The sequence below is a fragment of the Ochotona curzoniae genome, unplaced genomic scaffold, assembly GCF_017591425.1.
Source record: "Ochotona curzoniae isolate NIBS_2020 unplaced genomic scaffold, NIBS_Ocur_1.0 patch396, whole genome shotgun sequence".
NCBI lineage: Eukaryota > Metazoa > Chordata > Mammalia > Lagomorpha > Ochotonidae > Ochotona > Ochotona curzoniae.
The window spans coordinates 1-20,016 of record NW_024466968.1 but is presented as its reverse complement, the minus strand read 5'-3'; the positions used below and the strand labels follow the sequence as shown (position 1 = coordinate 20,016).

General features: G+C 45.9%; 2 protein-coding genes and 1 pseudogene across 2 annotated transcripts; 1 reads left to right on the top strand and 2 right to left on the bottom strand.

Moving 5' to 3' along the window:
* Positions 1 to 2,144: 2,144 nt before the first annotated feature.
* LOC121167586 (exonuclease V-like) lies at positions 2,145 to 9,975 on the bottom strand. The gene is made up of 2 exons (XM_040997085.1): positions 9,879 to 9,975; positions 2,145 to 3,566 (listed from the first exon to the last, which is right to left on the bottom strand). The coding sequence occupies exon 2, from the start codon at positions 3,534 to 3,536 to the stop codon at positions 2,415 to 2,417; it is 1,122 nt and encodes a 373-aa protein (XP_040853019.1). The 5' UTR covers positions 3,537 to 3,566; positions 9,879 to 9,975; the 3' UTR covers positions 2,145 to 2,414.
* Positions 9,976 to 14,673: 4,698 nt separating this feature from the next.
* On the bottom strand, positions 14,674 to 19,303 carry LOC121167588 (zinc finger protein 69 homolog; the record flags this gene model as incomplete). The annotated part of the gene is made up of 2 exons (XM_040997086.1): positions 14,674 to 15,995; positions 19,207 to 19,303. Coding segments are annotated over 2 exons (1,227 nt in total), but the record flags the coding sequence as incomplete, so codon positions are not given.
* An 82-nt stretch (positions 19,304 to 19,385) lies between these two features.
* LOC121167587 lies at positions 19,386 to 20,015 on the top strand (annotated as a pseudogene).
* The last annotated feature ends 1 nt before the right edge of the window (position 20,016 follows it).

The window sequence follows — 20,016 nt, the reverse complement described above, 5'->3', positions numbered from 1 at the left end:
CCCCTGACCTGTGCCAAATGTATGTGGCTGAGTAGCTTTCCTTGACCTGGTCTGAGCTGCCTCCTATCATGGTTCTTGTGCTCACTTCCACAGACTATGTCCCAACAGAGGAGTTTCCCAGGCTCCTCCATCAGAACCTCTCCCAATGCCAGATCTCACGCATACTGGTAGATCCATGGGCCAGTCCTACTCAGTCCACCTCCTGACCTAGTAGGTGGACTTTCCTGTCTGGACTTCAACCCATTCCAGTTATTATTGTTGGGTATTACAGCCCGGTTTAGCCTAGTCCACACGCATACACAGCTCACACCCTGCTCAGCAGGGGCAAAAACCTAGCCTAGCCCATCCTACACCTACCCTGGTTCTCATGAGCACCAGTGGATGCTGGGGTCTAGCCCAGTCTGGTGCACTCAGCCCCAGTCCACACTTGTGCCAAGGTATGCTGTAGCGTACAACAAATTGGAGTAGGTACAACAAATTGGAGTGGGTACTAGGACACAACAGATTAAGCAAGCCACATTGGAACGCCAGTCTGAGTCCTGGGGATTCCATGCTTCCTATCCAGCTTCCAGCTAATGTGACTGCAGGTGGGCAGTAAGTGATGGCCCAATTACTTACATTTCTACCACTCATGTAGGACACCTAGCTGGAGATCCTACCTTCTGCATTTGGCTGAGCCTAATCCTGGCGATTGCAGGCATCTGGGGAGTAAACCAAAGGATGACAGATCTCTGTATGTCTCTCCCTCTCTGCCACTTTCAAATAAGTAAATCCTTAAAAAATAATAAATCATCCAAATTCAAAAAGATGCAAAGTATCATGTTACCCTACTTTATGAAAATCAAATACACAAATACCTAACTTAAGTATGACATTGCTTATGCTTACGGCTTTCATGTATCTGCCAATGAAAAAGAATATGAATGCCTCAAAAATAGTTTAATTTGGGCCTGGCGCGGTAGCTTAGTGGTTAGCTCGAACATGCCAGAATCCCATATGGGTACCAGTTCTAATTCTGGCAGCCCCACTTCCCTTCCAGCTCCCTGCTTGTGGCCTGGGAAAGCAGTTGAGGATGGCCCAAAGCCTTGGGACCCTGCACCCATGTGGGAGACCCAGAAGAAGCTCCTGGCTCCTGGCTTTGGATCGACACAGCTCCGGCCATTGCGGTCACTTGAGGAGTGAATCATCAGATGGAAGATTTTCCTCTCTGTCTCTTCTCCTATCTGTATATCTGCCTTTCCAATAAAAGAAATCTTTAGAAAAAAACAAGTTTCATTTAAATGCTTGAATGCTTCATCTATGAATCATCAAGATTATGCAAAAAAGTCAACTGTCCTCACAGTGTTTTTATATTTTACTTTATTGTATAAGAATAAAAAGTTGTGTTATTCTTGGGCCTGGTCTGTTAGCATAGTGGCTAAAGTCCTTGCCTTGCATGCGCCGGGATCCCATATTGGCGCAGGTCCTAATCCTGACGGCCCTGCTTCCCATCCAGCTCCCTGCTTGTAGCCTAGGAAAGCAGTCGAGGATGGCTCAAAGCCTTGGGACCCCGCACCCATGTGGGAGACCCAGAAGAGGTTCTGGGTTCCTGGCTTCAGATCGGCGCAGCAACGGCCGTTGCAGTCATTTGGAGAGTGAACCATCGGAAGGAAGATCTACCTTTCTCCTCTCTCCTCCTCTCTGTATATCAGCCTTTCCAATAAAAATATATAAATCTTAAAAAAAAAAAAAAAGAATAAGAAGTTGCTTATTCTTATTGCCTTAAATAAAAAGACTTATAATGAATTAGAGACTCCTTTTTTTAAAGATTTATTTTTTTTATTATTTTTTCATTGGAAAGGCGGATATACAGAGAGGAGAGACAGAGAGGAAGATCTTCCGTCCGATGATTCACTCCCCAAGTGAGCGCAACGGGCCGATTCTATGCCGATCCGAAGCCAGGAGCCTCTTCCGGGTCTCCCACGTGGGTGCAGGGTCCCAAAGGTTTGGGCCATCCTCGACTGCTTTCCCAGGCCACAGGCAGGGAGCTGGAAGGGAAGCGGGGCTGCCGGGATTAGAACCGGTGCCCATCTGGGATCCCGGGCGTGCAAGGCGAGGACCTTTAACCACTTGCGCCACCGTGCCGGGCCCGAGACTCCTTTTTTTAAAGGAAAATGGCATTTGTAGAGAGATACCTTGCTGTAGCCGTATGAACATCCACCTTCTTGATAACCCATGACAAATCTCCATAGGTAATCTGTATCTCTCCCACTCATCCCTGAGCCTTGCTCCTGGACTTGGATGTGGCTAGAGATTGTGGCCATATAAGAAGAACCAATATGAGAACATTCTCCATGAAAGCATTGCTTAGAAATGGGTTCTCTTTTATCCAGGTAAATGGAAAGCGTCAGCATTCCCAAAAGCATACATTCTATTCATCTGGCTTTTTTGGCTTGGGGCTCCAGCGAGGAGCCGAGCACTCCACCACCCTTCTTCCATGTGCAGATGTCTGTATAGTTGCACGTGCGGCACTTCCAAGCCTCTTCTATGTCAACTCCTTGAGGCTCCCGCTGGCCCCTCCAGTAGGCCATGTAATGCTGCACCCGGCCTCTCACCTCATTCTCTTCAAAGGCTACAATTTCTGTACCCAACAGACTGGCAGTCTCCTGGTGAATGTATTCAATCTTTAGAATATCAATGGCTGGGAGGTCGGACAGGGTGAGAGATAAGAACACCAATTCCATGAGATCACCCAGAGATTTCACAGAAAAACCTCCCTGCCGGGCATGCCTCTGCACCGAAGGCCCCAGGGGCTTGTCTGGACACAACTTTGTATGGTGGATAAGGTTCGTGGGGGTCACTTTTCCTTGCACCATGGCATCAAAGATATATTTGTACAGGCTGACTTGAAAACAATCTTTCTTTTTCTGAGCTTCCAGAGGCAGCACCGGGCGCCTGCGTGTCTTGAGCTCCGCCAGTTCCAGTTCCCCCTTGGCTGTGTAATGCAGTTCATCAATTACCCCGACAAGAAGCACCCCCTCCACCTCTGCAAACACTGGGAACTCTCGGATGCGCCCTGCTGACTGCAGGGTAGGAATCATTGAGAGAATGTTCAGAAACTTAACTGCCCAGGCATCTTCCCGAGTGGTGACGGGGACAGTCACAAGATCATGAAGTTCTAATTCTCTAGCCAGGTGGATGCTAGTACCAGTGTCCAAAACAGCTGCCTTCTCTGGTGTCACGAAACCAGGAAGCTCCTTTCCATATGCCGTTTGCAGCTCGCACCAGCTCTGAGTGGACAGGTCAGTGACGTACAGATACTGCAGGTGGAATCTCTGCATGGGGGATGAGGCAGCCGGTTGCTTCTCGCAGTCCTGCAGGCTTACGGCCTTGCCATCCTTCCCAGGCAGTTCAGAAGATGGGCCAGGCTTGCTACCTGAAGCACCTGACCCTTGGGAGTCTTCCAGTTCTAGAAACTCCACAAGTTCTGAGTCACTCAAATCTGAGAATCCCGACGACTCTGCTGGTGCTGTCTCCTCCTCCCCAGCCGCTGACATGGCACAGCTCTGTCATGGGCAAGGAAGGCCCTGCACGACACGTTAGAGAATGCACTGAACAAACATCAAAAAAGAAACTCCTCAGAAACATGTTAAATACATAGTCAGATAAAAAGAATGACCATTTTTGGATAATCTTGGAAGAAGCCAATTTATTTATGACCAATCTGTACTGCCATAGAGTTGTAGCGCAGACTATACAATAAAATTCTTTGTATTAGCCACATGGGCCCTCTTGGCAGAACTTTTTTAAAAAAAAGATTTATTTATTTTTCATGGAAAGTCAGATATACAGAGAGGAGAGACAGAGAAGAAGATCTTTCATCCAATGAATCACTCCCCAAGTGACCACAATGGTTGGAGCTGAGCCGATCTGAAGCCAGGAGCCAGGAGCCTTTTTTAGTTCTTCCACGTGAGTGCAGGGTCTCAAGGCTTTGGGCTGTCCTCGACTGCTTTCCCAGGCCACAAGCAGGGAGCTGGATGGGAGGCAGGGCTGCCAGGATTAGAACCGGTGCCCATATGGAATTCTGGCACGTGCAAGGTGAAGAATTTAACCACTAGGCAACCACTAGGCTACCACTAGGCTACCACGCCAGGCCCCTTGGCAGAATTTTTTAAGGGGGAAATAGCTTTTATGCCTCAATCTTCCACTAGTGCTCTATGTAATTTTTAAAAATTGCTTTCTGGGGCTGACACAACGGCTCAACTGGCTAATCCTCCACCTGCAAACCTCGGGATCCCATATGGGCATCAGTTTCTGCCCCACCTGCTCTACTTCTCATTCAGCTTCCAACTTGTGGCTTGGAAAAGCAGTGGAGGATGGCCCAAACTCTTAGAATCCTGTACCTGCATAGGAGACCCAGAAGAAGCTCCTAGCTCCTGGCTTCAGATTGGCTCAGCTCTAGTAATTGTGGCTATCTGGGGAATGAGCCAGTTGATAGAAGACCTTTTCTATGTCTCTCCTTTCTGTAAATCTGCCTTTGGAAACAAACAAACAAAAAATTTAATTAATTAAAAAAAATAGCCTTCCCGAGCCTGGTGTGGTAGCCTAGTGGCTAAATTCCTCACCTTGCATGTGCCAGAATCCCATTTGGGTTCCGGTGCTAATCATGGCAGGTCCACTTCTCATCCAGCTCTCTGCATGTGGCCTGGGAAAGCAGTCAAGAACGGCCCAAAGCCTTGGGACCCTGCACCTGTGTGGGAGATCTGGAAGAGGCTCCTGGCTCCTGGCTTTGGACTGGCTCAGCTCCAGCCGTTGTGGTCACTTGGGGAGTGAAACATCAGATGGAAGATCTTCCTCTCTGTCTCTCCTCCTCTCTGTATATCTTTCCAATGAAATAAATAAATCTTTAAAAAATGTAGTCTTCCTTGGACTCAATTTTTTAGATTTAGGAAATTTCAGGTTTGCCTTTTCTGATTCTAAACAATACTGACTTAACAATATTTTTTTTAAAGATCTATCCTTATTTTTTAAAAAAGATTTATTTATTTATTGGAAAGTCAGATATACAGAGAGGAGGAGAGACAGAGAAGAAGATCTTCTGTCCAATGATTCACTCCCCAAGTGAGCACAACGGCTGATGCTATGCCGATCCAAAGCCAGGATCCAGGAACTTCTTCCGGGTCTCCCACACGGGTGCAGGGTCCCAAAGCTTTGGGCCGTCCTTGACTGCTTTCCCAGGCCACAAGCAGGGAGCTGGATGGGAAGTGGAGCTGCCGGGATTAGAACCGGCGTCCATATGGGATTCTGGCAGGTTCAAGGCGAGGACTTCAGCCACTAGGCCACGCCGCCAGACCCAATCTATCCTTAATTATTAATCAAAAGGGAAATATACAGAGAAAGCAGATAAAAGAAAGATCTTCTGTTCACTGGTTCACTCCCCAAGTGGCAGAGATAACCTGATCCAAAACCAGGAGCCAGGAGCTTCTTCCAGGGCTTCCATGTGGGTGCAGGGTCCCATATGGGATCCTGGCACATGCAAGGCAAGGTTTTAGCCACTAAGCTATTGTGCTGGGCCCATTTCTCTTTCAAAACAAATTTTAATTTTTTTTATTAAAGTTTTTTTTTTATTATTATTTGAAAGGCAGAGGAGGAAGAGGAGAGGAGGGGAGGGGAAGTGAGAGAAGGAGAAGAAAGGGAAGAGGCGAGAAGAGGAAAGGATAGGAGAAGAAAGAAGAGGATAGGAGGGGAGGAGAAAGGAGATGAGGAGAGGGGAGGAAAGAGAAGGAGGGGGAGGGGATGGGAGAGCACAGATCTATCAGCTGGTTCACTCTCCAAATGGCAGCAACAGCTGGGGTTGGGCCAGGCCAAAGCCAGAGCCTGAACCAAGCTGAAGTCAGAAACCAGGAGCTTCTTCTGGGTCTCCCACATGGGTGGCAGGGGCCCAAGGACTTGGGCCATCTTCTGCTGCTTTCCCAGGTACTTTAACAGGGAGTTGGATCAGAAATGAAACAGCTGGGTCTCACACTGACACCCATATGGGGTACTGCCATTGCAGTCAGAGGCTTAACCTGTTAGGTCACAAGGCTGGTCCCAAGATTATTTACTTATTTTTAAGTGAATGTAGATCTGTACAATTGCTGAAGCAATGTCTGATAGTTTACCATGGACCACTTTCATAATTTTTGTAAAAGATACAAAGTCTTTGGGCCCGGCGTAGTGGCGCAAGTGGTTAAGGTCCTCACCTTGAACGCCCAGGATCCCATATGGGCACCGGTTCTAATCCCGGCAGCCCCGCTTCCCTTCCAGCTCCCTGCCTGTGGCCTGGGAAAGCAGTTGAGGACGGCCCAAAGCCTTGGGACCCTGCACACACATGGGAGACCTGGAAGAGGCTCCTGGCTTCGGATCGGCATAGCATCGGCCGTTGTGCTCACTTGGGGAGTGAATCATCAGACGCAAGATCTTCCTCTCTGTATATCTGCCTTTCCAATAAAAAAAAATTAATAAAAATAAATCTTTAAAAAAAAAAAAAAGATACAAAGTCTTTGTCTAGGAAAATAAACCTCAATTACAGACTGTGCCCTGAGAAAGCTCCATAATGATTGCTTTGAAATGCAATTCTCAGGAACAGCCTATGGCAAAAAAAAAAAAAATCAACTATAGATCAATATAAATAAAGCTGCTCACACACAAAGTAATCCATGAAGCAATGGGAGAGAAGACGTTCACAACATGTGGGATTCATTAGCTTGTTAATAACTGGGATGTATTAAGGAAAGAAAGGTCAGGAGAAACAGCTCTTGGTGGGTTATATTTTAACTCCTCACTGGCTTTATACATTATTCTCTTAAAATTACAAAAAAAATTACTGGAATTTTCCATAAAGTTCATTTTTTTCTACACAAGAAATTAGCTCATGACAGAAAGTTCCTAAAACTTGGAGCAGGTACTTAGCCTAATGGCTAAGCCCCTGTGTCCATGCCACCTAGGAGTGGCAGCGGCCAACACCCTGCTCTGGCCTCTGAGTGCAGATTCCTGCAGATGCGGACCCCAAGAGGCAGCAATCGCGGCTTAAGTAATTGGGATCCGAACACTCTGTGGGAGGCCTGGGTTGCATTGTGGCTCCGGAGCCTCCCTCTCCTTCCCCACGCCTCTCCCTGTTCCCCTTGCTCTTTGATGGTCAACTTTTTTTAACCTGAAGTTTATTGCTGTAAATAAGTCAATATTTATTGTTTTTCAATAGCGTCTCAACTCTGAGCCAAGAACTTTATACCCAATATCCCAACACCTTCTTCTAGGGCTGGTATAGCAGCTGCAGAATCTTCTGCTTGCAGTGACAACATCCAGTCCCAACTTCTCCACTTTCCAACCCAGCTCTCTGTTATAGCCTGGGAAAGCAGCGGACGGCTCAAGCACTTGGGCTCCTGTACCCACATGGGAGTACCAGAGGAAGCTTCTGGCTTCTGACTTCAAATCAGATCAACTCTAGCCATTGCAGCCAGTGAAGGAATGAACAGCAGATAAAAGATCTCTTTTTCTTTCCCTCTCTCTCCTCTCCATAACTCTTTCAAGTGAAATAAATGTCTATGAAAATACTTCTAATAAAAATTTCAAACATACATAGTATTGCATCCACTCGACCACTAACACAGAATGTTACATTTACCAGCGGCAGTCACAACAAAGTTTCATTATAAATGAGAAGCAAGGCAAATGATCTGACTGACCTAACCAGCAGGCTGAGACCAAAACCCCTTTCCAGAAGGTTCACATTCACAGGGTTTTTATAGGGTCAGTCCACAACAGATTGAAAAGGGGGCAATCCACAATAGCCTGCAAGGTGAGGGAGGAAATGCTACACATTTCCTGCCTATCTCAGCTGAACAGCCCATACCTGGCTACTCTCTGGTCCAGCAATTAAGGTAACCACTTAATTTCTTGGAGCCACCTGCGAGATAATCAGACTTGGGCCTTGATTTGTGTTAAAAAGGTCATATAGGCCATTCAGCCTGCAAGCTCACAGCTGCTTAGCAATGAGCCAAGCTTGCTCCATTTTGTTTTCAACTCTATAACAGAATTTAGGACACAACAAAGAATACCCAAAAGCACCAGAAAGATAAGTAACCATTGTCAGTTGTGTGTACAAAGGATGTTCAAAAAATGAACGAAAACTTTACATAGCTTTTGATTACATCTTTACACAATTTTTTGAAGGCCTTTAATATTTTCTTTTTGTTTGTACATATTTTTTTGGCTCAACTACTTCAAAGACATCCTAACAATTCACTGCTTCACTGTATAGTTTGGAATGACATTTTCCTAGGAAGAACCTAGATGTTTTCTGCTGTGATCCTGCCTTACTTGCCTGGCTGGGGGCTGTGTGAACTCCAGGCCTGACCGGCTAGTGACACCCAGCAGGACACCTGGCAGGGCACGTGGGCAGAGCACTCCTCAGGAAGGAGGTCCCTGGTGTTTGATAAGACCCACCGCCCTATAGCCCACCAGTTTGTACCTTTTGGAAGTTGCTTGCTTCAAACCCACCAACAGAAGCCTGCCAACTTGTTCTTTTTGAAAGTTAACAGTTAAACTGACCAATCATGACTGTATAATTGCCCTGAAATGTGTAAGAACCCTGTGCTGTTCAACCTCAGCCCTTCTATTTTTCCACCCTGCTGTTCCTGCTGCAGCCTCGGCTGCAGATGGGCTGGGCGGGGGTGGCTGGGAGACCTGGGCTAACCTGAATAAACCACCTTTATTCCTCAGCACTGACTTCAGACTTGATTATTTTTGGGGCTCTCAAAAATCCGGCACAACACCTACATACATGTAATACTATTATCACACCTAACAAAATTAATCACTTCCTAATACTCCAATCCGCACCCAGATTTCAACTATTCTAAACGTGTCCTGGATAGTTTTTCTTTAAACCAGGAAACAATGAACCATACATCATGTTTTGTTTCCCCAAATAGTTTTCATCTCAAGAAACTAGTCAACTTATGACAATAACCGTCCTGGTCATCCTCCTAAGCACCCATACATAATCATATGGAGAATTCAAAACGTGGTACAACCAGAGCACTACCATTTCTTTGGCAGCAGAAACGTTATGAAAGATTTGACATAGAACATAACCTGACAGAACTAAGTGTAAGCCTCACTGCCATTCTCATAAGGAGTGAATATGGTGAGTGCATCAACCCCCCTAACAAGTTTAAGAGCTGATGCTCTGAAAAAGTCATCAATATTATTTCTGTTTGTGGCTAATTTTTTAACAGTTTAAATGTCACTAATGAAGGAAAGCATAGGTAGCCAGAAGTCACTTACAATGGGAAAAAGACACTAAGACTTTTGCTTATATTTTAAAAAGCTATTGCATTATAGAATACTTAAATGGTAGTAAAATATGCAAACTGCATATTTATCCAAGTGTCTTAAACTGCAAATCTGCTGCAAAGCATAATCATTTCAAGAGGAGTAACACGCTCGCTTCTTCCGAGGCAAACTCTGACTTCGTTTTCCCTGTACCCTGGATGCAGTTACTGATCCCGTCCCTCTTTCCCTCAAGTAAAATGGCTAAAAACACTCGGGGTCCCCAGGAGCTCGGAAGGCGGGTCCTTTTTGGATTCGCGCTGCCACTGCGGGCGCTGTGGGCGCCCAGACATGTCCGGGCATCCCCAGCTGCATTCCGAAGGCGCACGACTCCCGCCGGAGAGCCGTGCAAGCCCCGGGGCGTCCGGGAAGGGCCGGCGTTCCCGCAGCACCTCAGCCGAGGGCGTGGGTCCAGAACCCGCCGGAGTTGGCTCTCTGCGAGCCGCGCCGTAGGAGGCGGGGCAGACCCCCGGCATCCGAAACGCTAGCCCTTCAGTCCCAATCCCGGCTCGCCCGCCTTCTCTAACCTCAGATACTCCGCAGAGCCCCGGCCGGCCGGCCGCCACTGGCTCTGCTGCGGGACTGCTCCAGGGCTCTGCCCGGCACCTTCAGGATGAAGCGGGACAGACTCCCGACACACCTCCCGCCCGGTACCCAGCAGGCTCCGCGGCGGCCCAGCGCCGCCCCTTCCCAGAGGCCCCTGCTCCAGCGAGGCTGTGGCTGGAGCGCAAGGTGCTGGTGGCCACGGGAAGGTGGGCGTGTGGGCGCTTGCTAAAAAGCCGGACAGTGTCCTTCGCTGCTGTCTCTGTGCCTCTTCATTCCAAAAGGAGCTGCTATCGCCTAAGTTCTCCATCTGGCGGGGCCCTCTCCCCTGGCCTCTGTGCCCCAAGTGTTATGATGCCATTTTGCCACCCTTGGCCTTACGTGCCTACCTTAGCTCTTCTCAACAGCCTTGCCAGCTGAAAGAACAACCATGAGCTAACTTTTCCAAAATGCCGGTGCTTAGGCCAGGGGCAATGGTTTGGTGGCTAAATCCTCATGTTGCATGCGCTGGGATCCCATATGGACACTGGCTTGTGTCCTGGCAGTCCCGCTCCCTTCCAGTTCCCGGAGTTTGGCCTGGGAAAACAGTCCAGGACCGCCCAAAGCCATGGGACCCTGCACCCGCGTGGGAGATTCAGAAGAGGCTCCGGGCTCCTGGCTTGGAATCGCCTCAGCTCTGGTTGTCGTGGGAACTTGGGGAATGAACCAGCAGCTGGGAGAGCTTCCTGTTTCTCCTCTCTATAATCTGCCTTTGCGATAAAAATAAATCTAAAACACACACACACGGAAACTGGCGTTCAATGTAGGTGTTCAATTTGCTTACTTTCACAAAACTGTTTCTTGGGACATGGTCAGTTTTACTTCCTGTCCAGGTCCCTGCTATTGCGCCTGGGAAAGCAGTAGAAGATAACCCAAGTACTTGAGCTCCTGTGAGACCCAGATGGAATTCTCCAATCTTGGTTTCAGCCTGGTCCAGCCTCTGCCTTTGTGGCCATTTGAGGCATTAACCAGTGGATAGAAAATGGCCCTCACTATGTATCACTCTCTGCCTTTCAAATAAAAATAGCTTTAAAATAGAGTGAGGGAGAGCGCTAAGAACACTGGAAGAAAAGTTAGCAGAATGTTAAAAAGGATGTGGTATGGTATGGTGGGATTTATCGCAGCTGGAGTTGTGGCACAGCAAATTAGGTGTGGGCAGCTGGCATCCCATGTCAGAATGCTGGCTGAATCCCACCTTCTCTGCTTCCCATCCAGCTTCCTACCAATGTACCTGGGAAGGCAGAAGATAAGGCCAGTACTTGGGCCCCTGCCACCCACGTGGGAGTCACAGATGAAGTTCCTGGCTAGCCTGCCAGCCTGGGTTGTGGTCATTTGGGGAGTAAAGCAGGTGGGTGCAAGATTCTCTCTCTCCCCAACCCCTGTCTTTCAAGTAAATAAGTAGATCTCTATCGTGTAGTACATTCCCAAATACCCACCACAGACATGGCTGGGCCAGGCTGAAGCCAGGAGCCAGGAACTCCATTTATGGAATCCCCCACATGGGTGGCAGGAGCCCAGAGATTCCAGCCACTATTTTCAGGCTCTCAGGCTGCACATTTGCAGCAGGGTGGACTTAGGAGAGAGGTGGAACTCAAACTCAGACATTGAAATATGAATGCAGGTGTCCTGAGCAACATCTTACCCACCGCATCAATACCACCTTAAACTGTGCTTACTTTTAAAGATTTATTATTGGGTGTCTCTCTCCCTCCCCTTTCCAGAGGCACCCCACCTCCCAGTTTTCTCTCCGGAGGTGCGTTGCCCTTCTCTCTCTCTCTTTTTTTTCTTTTTTTAAGATTTATTTATTTATTGGAAAGTCAGATATACAGAGAGGAGGAGAGACAGAGAGGAAGATCTTGCGTCTGATGATTCACTCCCCAAGTGAGTGCAACGGCCGGTGCTGCCGATCCGAACCAGGATCCAGGAACTTCTTCCGGGTCTCCCACACTGGTGCAGGGTCGCAAAACTTTGGGCCATTCTCAACTGCCTTCCCAGGCCACAAGCAGGGAGCTGGAGGGGAAGTGGAGCTGCCAGGATTAGAACCGACAACCATATGGGATCCTGGCGCGTTCAAAGCGAGGACTTTAGCGGCTAGGCCATGCTGCTGGGCCCTCCCCTTCCCTCTTTCTTCCCTGGTTACCTGGTCCCTTTGCAAATAAACTTTTCTGTCTGTAACAGAAAAAAAAATAATTATTTTTATTGGAAAGTCAGATATACACAGAGGAGAAGAGACAGAAAGATCTTCCATCCAATAATTCACTCTCCCAAGTGGCCACAATGGTTGGAGCTAAACCGATCCAAAGCCAGGAGCCAGGAGCTTATTCCAGGTCTCCTGCGTGGGTACAAGGTCCCAAGGCTTTGGGCTGTCCTCAGCTGCTTTCCCAGGCCACAAGCAGGGAGCTGGGTGGGAAGTGGGGCCACTGGGATTAGAACCGGCGCCCATATGGGGTCCCAGTGCGTGCAAGATGATGACTTTACCTGCTGGGCTAACGTACTGGGCCCAAATTGTGATTGTTTTTAATTAACCTTTCTATTGTGGATAGCTTGAGTGTTGAAGTGATTTTATGCTTATGTAGAAAGACAGCTTTTGTATCAGAAATATGAAGTTGAGCAAAAGCTTTCTAAACAAGTGTGAAATAAGAAGGCATTGCTGGACTCAGGCCAGAGGTCTCTACTTTCTCTAGCCATGAAAACCTGTCCCCAGCTTTTTACACTAGTGTCACTCTTCAAATGCGGTTTTGGGGGCAGGGAAAGAGGCAGTTATCACTGAATGAAGTGAAGCAGGACATTAAAAATAGTCATGGATCTGGGGAATAAGGACTATTCAATATAGCCATACCACAAAATTCACAAGATGCTTCTCCTAGGGCCCGGTGGCTTAGTGGCTAAAATCCTTGCCTTGCACGCCTGGGATCCCATATGGGCACCGCTTCTATCCCAGCAGCCCCACTTCCCATCCAGCTCCCTGCTTGTGGCCTGGGAAAGCAGTTGAGGACAGCCCAGAGCTTTGGGACCCTGCACCAGCGTGGGAGACCTGGTTCCCGGTTTCGGATCGGCACAGCACCTGCTGTTGCACTCACTTGGGGAGTGAATCGTCGGGCGGAAGATCGTCTGTCTCTCCTCCTCTCTGTATATCTGACTTTGCAATAAAAATAAATCAATCTTAAAAAAAAAAAAAAAACACATGCCCCTCCTGGAGCTGTTCCAGGAAGTGAGTCTCAGGGTTCATCTCTAAATAAAAGTTCTTAATTTGTTTTTTTGCTCTCTTGGGAGCATTTGCAACTATGCAAATAATTTTAGAAATGGTCTTATTTCCCTTTCATCCTGTTTTTCCTTCCCTGGTCTTTCAGAGGGCAGGTTTCATACCTCTAGCACTGCACTTATTCTACCAGATAGCAGTTTTATACTCACAGAAATGTTCACCAGAGCTGTGCTGGCCCGGTATGGCAGGTACCTCTACATATATAGCCAACACTTGAAATGTGGCTAGTCCAAAATAAAAGTAACTATAAAATACCTACATACTTTTGAAGACCTCTTACCCGCCCCCCCCCCCCCATTACATACTGGTTACATATTGGAACATCTTGGATATACTGGGTTAAGTATTTTTATACTCACTTCATTGTATTAATGTAGCTGCCTAAAAGCTGTCACATGTGGCTTGCATTTGTGCAGCTCACTGTAGATTTCCCTTAGATGTGCTGCTTTTGAACATTTGAGCCTTAAAGACAAAGAATTCACCTTGCTCACGTTTCAGCTCTTCTCAAATGCTGGGCTCATAACTGGTATAATCTTTATGTGTTCCAGAGAACCCCACCCACTGATGACATTCCGTATTTGAAAATATGCTCTTCATGTGAAGATCAGCCTCTTTTCAGTCAAATATCAATTGTGATCATTAAAAAGGGTATTTTTTGTTAGAGCCAGATGTGACAGCTGGGGAGTCGGGGAAATGGAAAAGAGTTGGCACATGCCCACTCAAAACAAGCCGCTTCAGATACAGGGCACTCTGAACCCTGAATCACCTAGAGTGGCTGATTTACACGAGACTGAAAAACCTAAGGCTGACCTTATGTGAGACTTCGAGCGAGGTTCAAATAATGTGACCAAGTGAGTTTCTATTTCTCCCATCTGTTTCCTTTGAGTTTACAAGAAGCCTCCTGGGCTACAGCATCCTAGCTCCTGGGCTATAGCCATCCAGATGTATGTTCAGTGGGAAGAAAAGTACACTTCCCTGAGAACTCCAATGCAAGTCCAGAAATGAACCATTATGACTTGAATTAGTTCTATGCCTGGCTTAGCCAGATGCTTCTAGAATACAGTCTAAGGCAAGTAATATGTTTATTTTGAAGGTACATTGCTCTGTAACTCTGGCTTTCAGATCAATAAACAAATCTTATCCTCCCACAAAGAAAATCTGTATATTCCCTTGGATATACACAGAAAAGTTTGGAAGGGTACACGCAAAAATTAGTTACAAACTATGGTTGCCTCTGGGTAGAATGAGATGGGAGACAGAGGTTTCTCACTGTGTAAGTTTTCTAAACTTTTATGTTAGGTGGAAGCTTTCCCATTAAGTTTTTTTAATTAAAAAAAAATAGGGGTGGAACTACTTTAAACAGTAGTTCCTAAATGCTGGTCTGAATGTAAGTCAGTGAATTATCATGAAGAAAAATGTATTCATTCCCTGTGAGATCAGAAAAAGCATTACATTATTTATTTTTCCTAGTGCTGAATTCATTTAAATAGGACAAAATTTGATTAAATAGTTTGTATGGAAGCATCAGTAGATGCCAGTGACATCACAGTAGAAAAAAAATGAAAGTTAGCATCTTTCTAGCAATTCCTCAAATTTACTGAGTCCTGAAATTCTACAACATAGAATCTTTGAACTAGACTTGGTTTAGGTTTTATGTTAAATCTCTATTTTTATACATTTTTTTGGAAGGCATTCCTCTTGTGTATTTCATGGTGTCGACTGAGTGATGAATTATAACTGAATGCTTTTCCACACTCGGTACATTCATAAGGTTTTTCTCCTGTGTGATGTCTCTGATGCTTCTTAAAGGAGGAGTCGTGCCTGTAGGCTTTCCCACAGCGATTGCACTCATATGCTTTCACTCCTGTGTGGACAGTTTTATGGTTGCTCAGGTGTATCCTCTGCCTAAAGGCTTTCCCACATTCCTTACACGTGTAGGGTCTCTCTCCTGTATGGATTCTCTGATGATGCGTCAGATATGCTCTGTGACTGAAGGTTTTACAACATGCCGTGCATGCATAGGGCTTCTCCCCAGTGTGAATTCTTACGTGTTCACTCAGGTGTCTGATCTGTCGGAAGGTTTTTCCACATTCATTACACGTAAAAGGCTTCTCTCCAGAATGAGTCCTCAAATGTTGGATCAAGCTAATGTTCTGGCTGAAAGCCTTCTGACACTTATCACAAGCATAGGGTTTCTCCCCCGTGTGAGTTCTGTGATGCTGATTAAGTGATGAGCGATGTCGGAAGGCCTTGCCACACTCCTCACACTCAAAGGGCTTCTCTCCAGTGTGGATTCTCTGGTGGGTACTAAGGGATGCACTCTGACTGAAGGCCCTTCCACATTCTTCACATCTGAAAGGCTTCTCTCCAGTATGAATTCTCATGTGTTCAGTAAGGTGAATGGGCTGCTTGAACACTTTTTCACATATAGTACATTCGTAAGTCTTTGTTCTTATGTAATTTGTTGGATGGTTAATCAAATCCAACTTGTATTTGTTCCTCTTTCTAGATGTGTCACATTTATGATGCTTCTGTTCAATAATAACATTTGAACTCACAATGATATTTTCTTCAAAGTTGTTAGTTTCTTGGCCTCTCATCCTGCTGGTCAAAATGTCTTGTCTCTTGTCTCTTCCATAGGTTTCCTGGTGCCTGTCTAACGCATCCTTGTAACAGGAGACTTGTTTCAGTGTGGAATAAATGATCTCATCCTTCATGAACCGTTCCATCACAACGCCATGATATAACTGCTCCTGGGAATCACTGCCCTTGGCAGCTGGATCACTGGCTTCTGTCAAATCTGAAAAAAAGAAGAAATATACACTTAGCCCACATTTATTATGCTGTCCAAAATCACTCACTCAAGTGGATATGGAACATTTAGATAATATGTAAAGTACATGAGAGTTTAGCTATGATTACAGTCGCACAAATTGAGAGGAAATTGGAAATGAAATTGAGGAACAGTGAATAAATTGAAAATATCATTTTAAATATATTGGTTGTGAGATCTGTATGTTTCAGTATCATTCTTTTTAATAACACTAAGTAATGAAATTCCAATGTTATGTCTTCAGAATGTTAAATCTTTTAAACTGACAAATACTTTTGGGAAAATAATCTAATACAGATAAAAATGTCCCTCCTACTCCAGAAGCAGGAGGATACACTTGTTCCAGCAACAGAATTTAAAATAAAAAATTATCCTGTCCTTTATTATTATTATAATTTTTTAAAGATTTATTTATTTTTATTACAAAGTCAGATATACAGAGAGAAGAGAGAGGAAGATCTTCTGTCCAATGATTCACTCCCCAAGTGAGCACAAGGGCTGGTGCTGTGCTGATCCAAAGCCGGGAACCAGAAACCTTTTCTGGGTCTCCTGTGTGGGTACAGGGTCCCAAAGCTTTGGGCCTTTCTCAACTGCTTTCCCAGGCCACAAGCAGGAAGCTGGATGGGAAGTGGAGCCGCTGGGATTAGAACTGGCACCCATATGGGATCCTGGCGCATTCAAAGCGAGGACTTTAGCTGCTAGGTCACACCTCCGGGCCCTGTGCTTTATTAGAAAAGAATGTGTGTACATATATAGTCCTGCTTCCTAAAGTTATTAATACATCCAAAGATCCACAAAAATGTTATTTAACCAAAGGAGAAAAATAAGAAACCCAGACTGGCACCGGGTATGGTAGGCTAAGTCTCTGCCTGTGGCACTGGCATAGTTCAAGTCCCAGCTGCTCCATTTCTGATCCAGCTCCTTGTGTATGGCCAGTGGATAGCTCAAGTCCTTGGGCCTCTGTACCCAAGATTAGTGTAACTGCTTTGAAGAGCAATCTGGTAATAGCAAAATAAAAATGCTTATAGTCCATGGCCAACAATTCTGCCCCTACCAACCATCTTAGCAAAATACCTGCATGTGTATACAAGGAGACATGCATGTGAAAGCTCATCACAACATCTTTATAATCCCCAGATGTGGAAACATTTTAAATATCTGTTAATAATAAATTCTAGTCTATGAATTCAATGGACCTGGATGATCTAAAATAATATAATGAAATATCAGCAGTGTTAAATAAAAAAACAAGAAGAGGAACTATATATACTGTTTATTTAAGAACAGGACACAAAGGGGTCTACGAGATGGCTCAATTGACTCATCCTCTGCCTGCAAGCGCTGGCATCCCATATGGATGCCAGTTTGTGTCCTGGTTGCTCCACTTCCCATCCAGTCTGTTTGTGGCCTGGAAAAGTGCTGGAGAATGGCCCAAGGCCTTGGGACTCTGCACCTGCGTGGGAGACCCAGAGGAAGTTCCTGGCACCTGGCTTTGGAACGGCTCAGCTGTAGCCATTTGGGGAGTGAACCGATGGATGGAAGATCTTTCTGTCTCTTGTTCTCTCTATAAATCTGCATTTTCAGTAAAAATAAAACTTTAAAAATAAAATAGGATACATAAAACAATGCTATGTGTATTGTTTAGGGACATACATATATATATAAGTATGAAGACATATGGGAAGGGGTATAAACTCAAAAGAGTGGTTGTTTTGAAAAGTGGAAGAATAGCAGGGATTCAATTCTAATTAATTTCTTTAAAAAATTTTTAGGGCCTGGGCCCGGCAGTGTGGCCTAGTGGCTAAAGTCCTCACCTTGAATGCACCAGGATCCCATATGGGCACTGGTTCTAATCCCGGCAGCTCCACTTCCCATCCAGCTCCTGGCTTGTGGCCTGGGAAAGCAGTTTGAGGACGGCCCAAAGCTTTGGGACCCTGCACCAGTGTGGTATACCCGCAAGAAGTTTCTGGCTCCTGGGTTCGGATTGGCATAGCATCGGCCGTTCCACTCACTTGGGGAATGAATCAACAGATGGAAGATTTCCTCTCTGTATATCTGACTTTGCAATAAATAAATAAATCTTTAAAAAAAAATTTTTTTTAAGGGCCTACTGGCTAAAGTCCTCGTCTTGCACACGCCGGGATCCTATACGGGTGCCTGTTCTAATCCTGGTGCCCTCGTTTCCCATTCAGCTTCCTCCTTGTGGCCTGGGAACGGTCGAGGACAGCCCAAAGCTTTAGGACCCTGCACCCTCATGGGAGACCTAGAAGAAGTTCCTGGCTTCAGATTGACGCAGCTCCGTCTGTGGGGGCTGGTTGGGGAGTGAATCATCAAATGGAAGATCTTCCCCTCGGTCTCTCCTTCTACCTGTATAGCTACCTTTTCAATAAAAAATAAATAAATCTTAAAAAAAATTTTTTTTAATTTATTCTAAAGACAGAACAGAGAGGGAGACAAAAATCTTCCATCCTCTGATTCATTCTCCCAAAGCCTGCATGGAACAGCCAGGAACCTATGCTGGTCTCCCACTTGGGAGGCAGAAGCCCAAATAGTTAGGCTCACCTTCTGCTGATTTTCCAGGCACATCAGCAAGGTGCTGGATTGGAAGCTGAGCAGAATAGACTTGAACTGGTACTTCAGTACGTAATGCTGATGTCACAAGCTGCAGCTTAACCTGAAGTGTGACAATGCCATCCTCCTCTCATTTCTTAGTGTAGGCAGAGGCTCAGAAATTTGCTAAAATATTCTGAATGTCCACAAAGTTCAAGAAGATTGCTAAACACCGCTGGATTTGGTAAGAAGAAATCCTGTGGTAATTTCTCTTACAGGAGCTTCATAAAATGGCTGTTCCAAGAAATTCAGACTAGCAGGACGGTCCTGAAGAGATCTCTTTTTTGGGGGAGATCATACACATTTGATTGCTCAGAGAACAGAGCTTGGAACAGTTAACCTTAGGCCTCTAGAGAAAGAGGGGAAAATCAAGTTTAAACTTAGTGAGGACACGGTATCTCTCCCTTCTGACTCCACAGAGATGACTGCAGGAAAAAAGGGGTAAGGAGAAAGGAAGACATCAGGCTTAGTGCAGGCCCCATCCAGTGGCCTGAGTCTTTTTCCCAGGCGAGGGAGTCAGGAGCACTCTGGCTGGTACAGTAAAAGACACCACCTGCCTTGGTCTCACCTGGACTGGGGTCTCCTAGATCTTCTTTCTGTGTCATCCATGGCTCCTCCCCCTTCTCCAACTGGGTAATCACATTCGGTTTGGAAAGCTGAAATCCTGCTTTTGAAGTAAGAAATCAGTATGAATGCTTAGGCTGATGCTTAAGAACCATTCCCAGGCTTTTAATCTCAATAGCCAATATGCCATCTAGACTGAGGAAAACCTACAACTGCGCGGCTACATAAGCCACAGTCATAGCCTGGCAAGCTCCAGAAGCACCTGGGAGGCCAGGGGAATGCTGGTGGCAGGCATCACCTCAGGATCAACTTTGACAAATATCCAGGTTGTGGCCTTTTTCCCCATCCTTGGATACTGGGATGGTTGGGAGGCTGAGTATGGCCTATCCCTTTACCTCCTCCCTCCCCCCAGAAATAGGAAGAAGAAATAGAAAAATTGGCAACAACAATCACCCCCATTTCACCCTAACCCTAGATACTTCTCACCCTGATTGACTATGTAACCATCATCTAAAAAAATAAAATAAAAAATATCACTGGGGTTACTTTGGGAAAGTTGGTATGAGGCAATATGACTTGAAGAGGAACCAGAGATTCTGCCAACCTTGGTAAGCTGTAGATGCTGGGCAGTGAGCAGACATGAGTGAGTGCTGCCAAGAGCTGTCCCTATCACTGATGGGTGTGCTTGGGCTACTACATAGTTCTGAGAAAGGGAAGGCTCCGAAAGCAGATTGTCATTGCAAAGGCCAAAGTCATCAGCAGAAGAGCTGAGAAGAATAAGGAGGTGGGGGAGCCTGTGTCCTGGTGGCTTGAA

Coding starts and splice junctions, on each gene's coding strand:
- LOC121167586 (XM_040997085.1), bottom strand. CDS start 3,536: ATGTCAGCGGCTGGGGAGGAGGAGACAGCACCAGCAGAGTCGTCGGGA.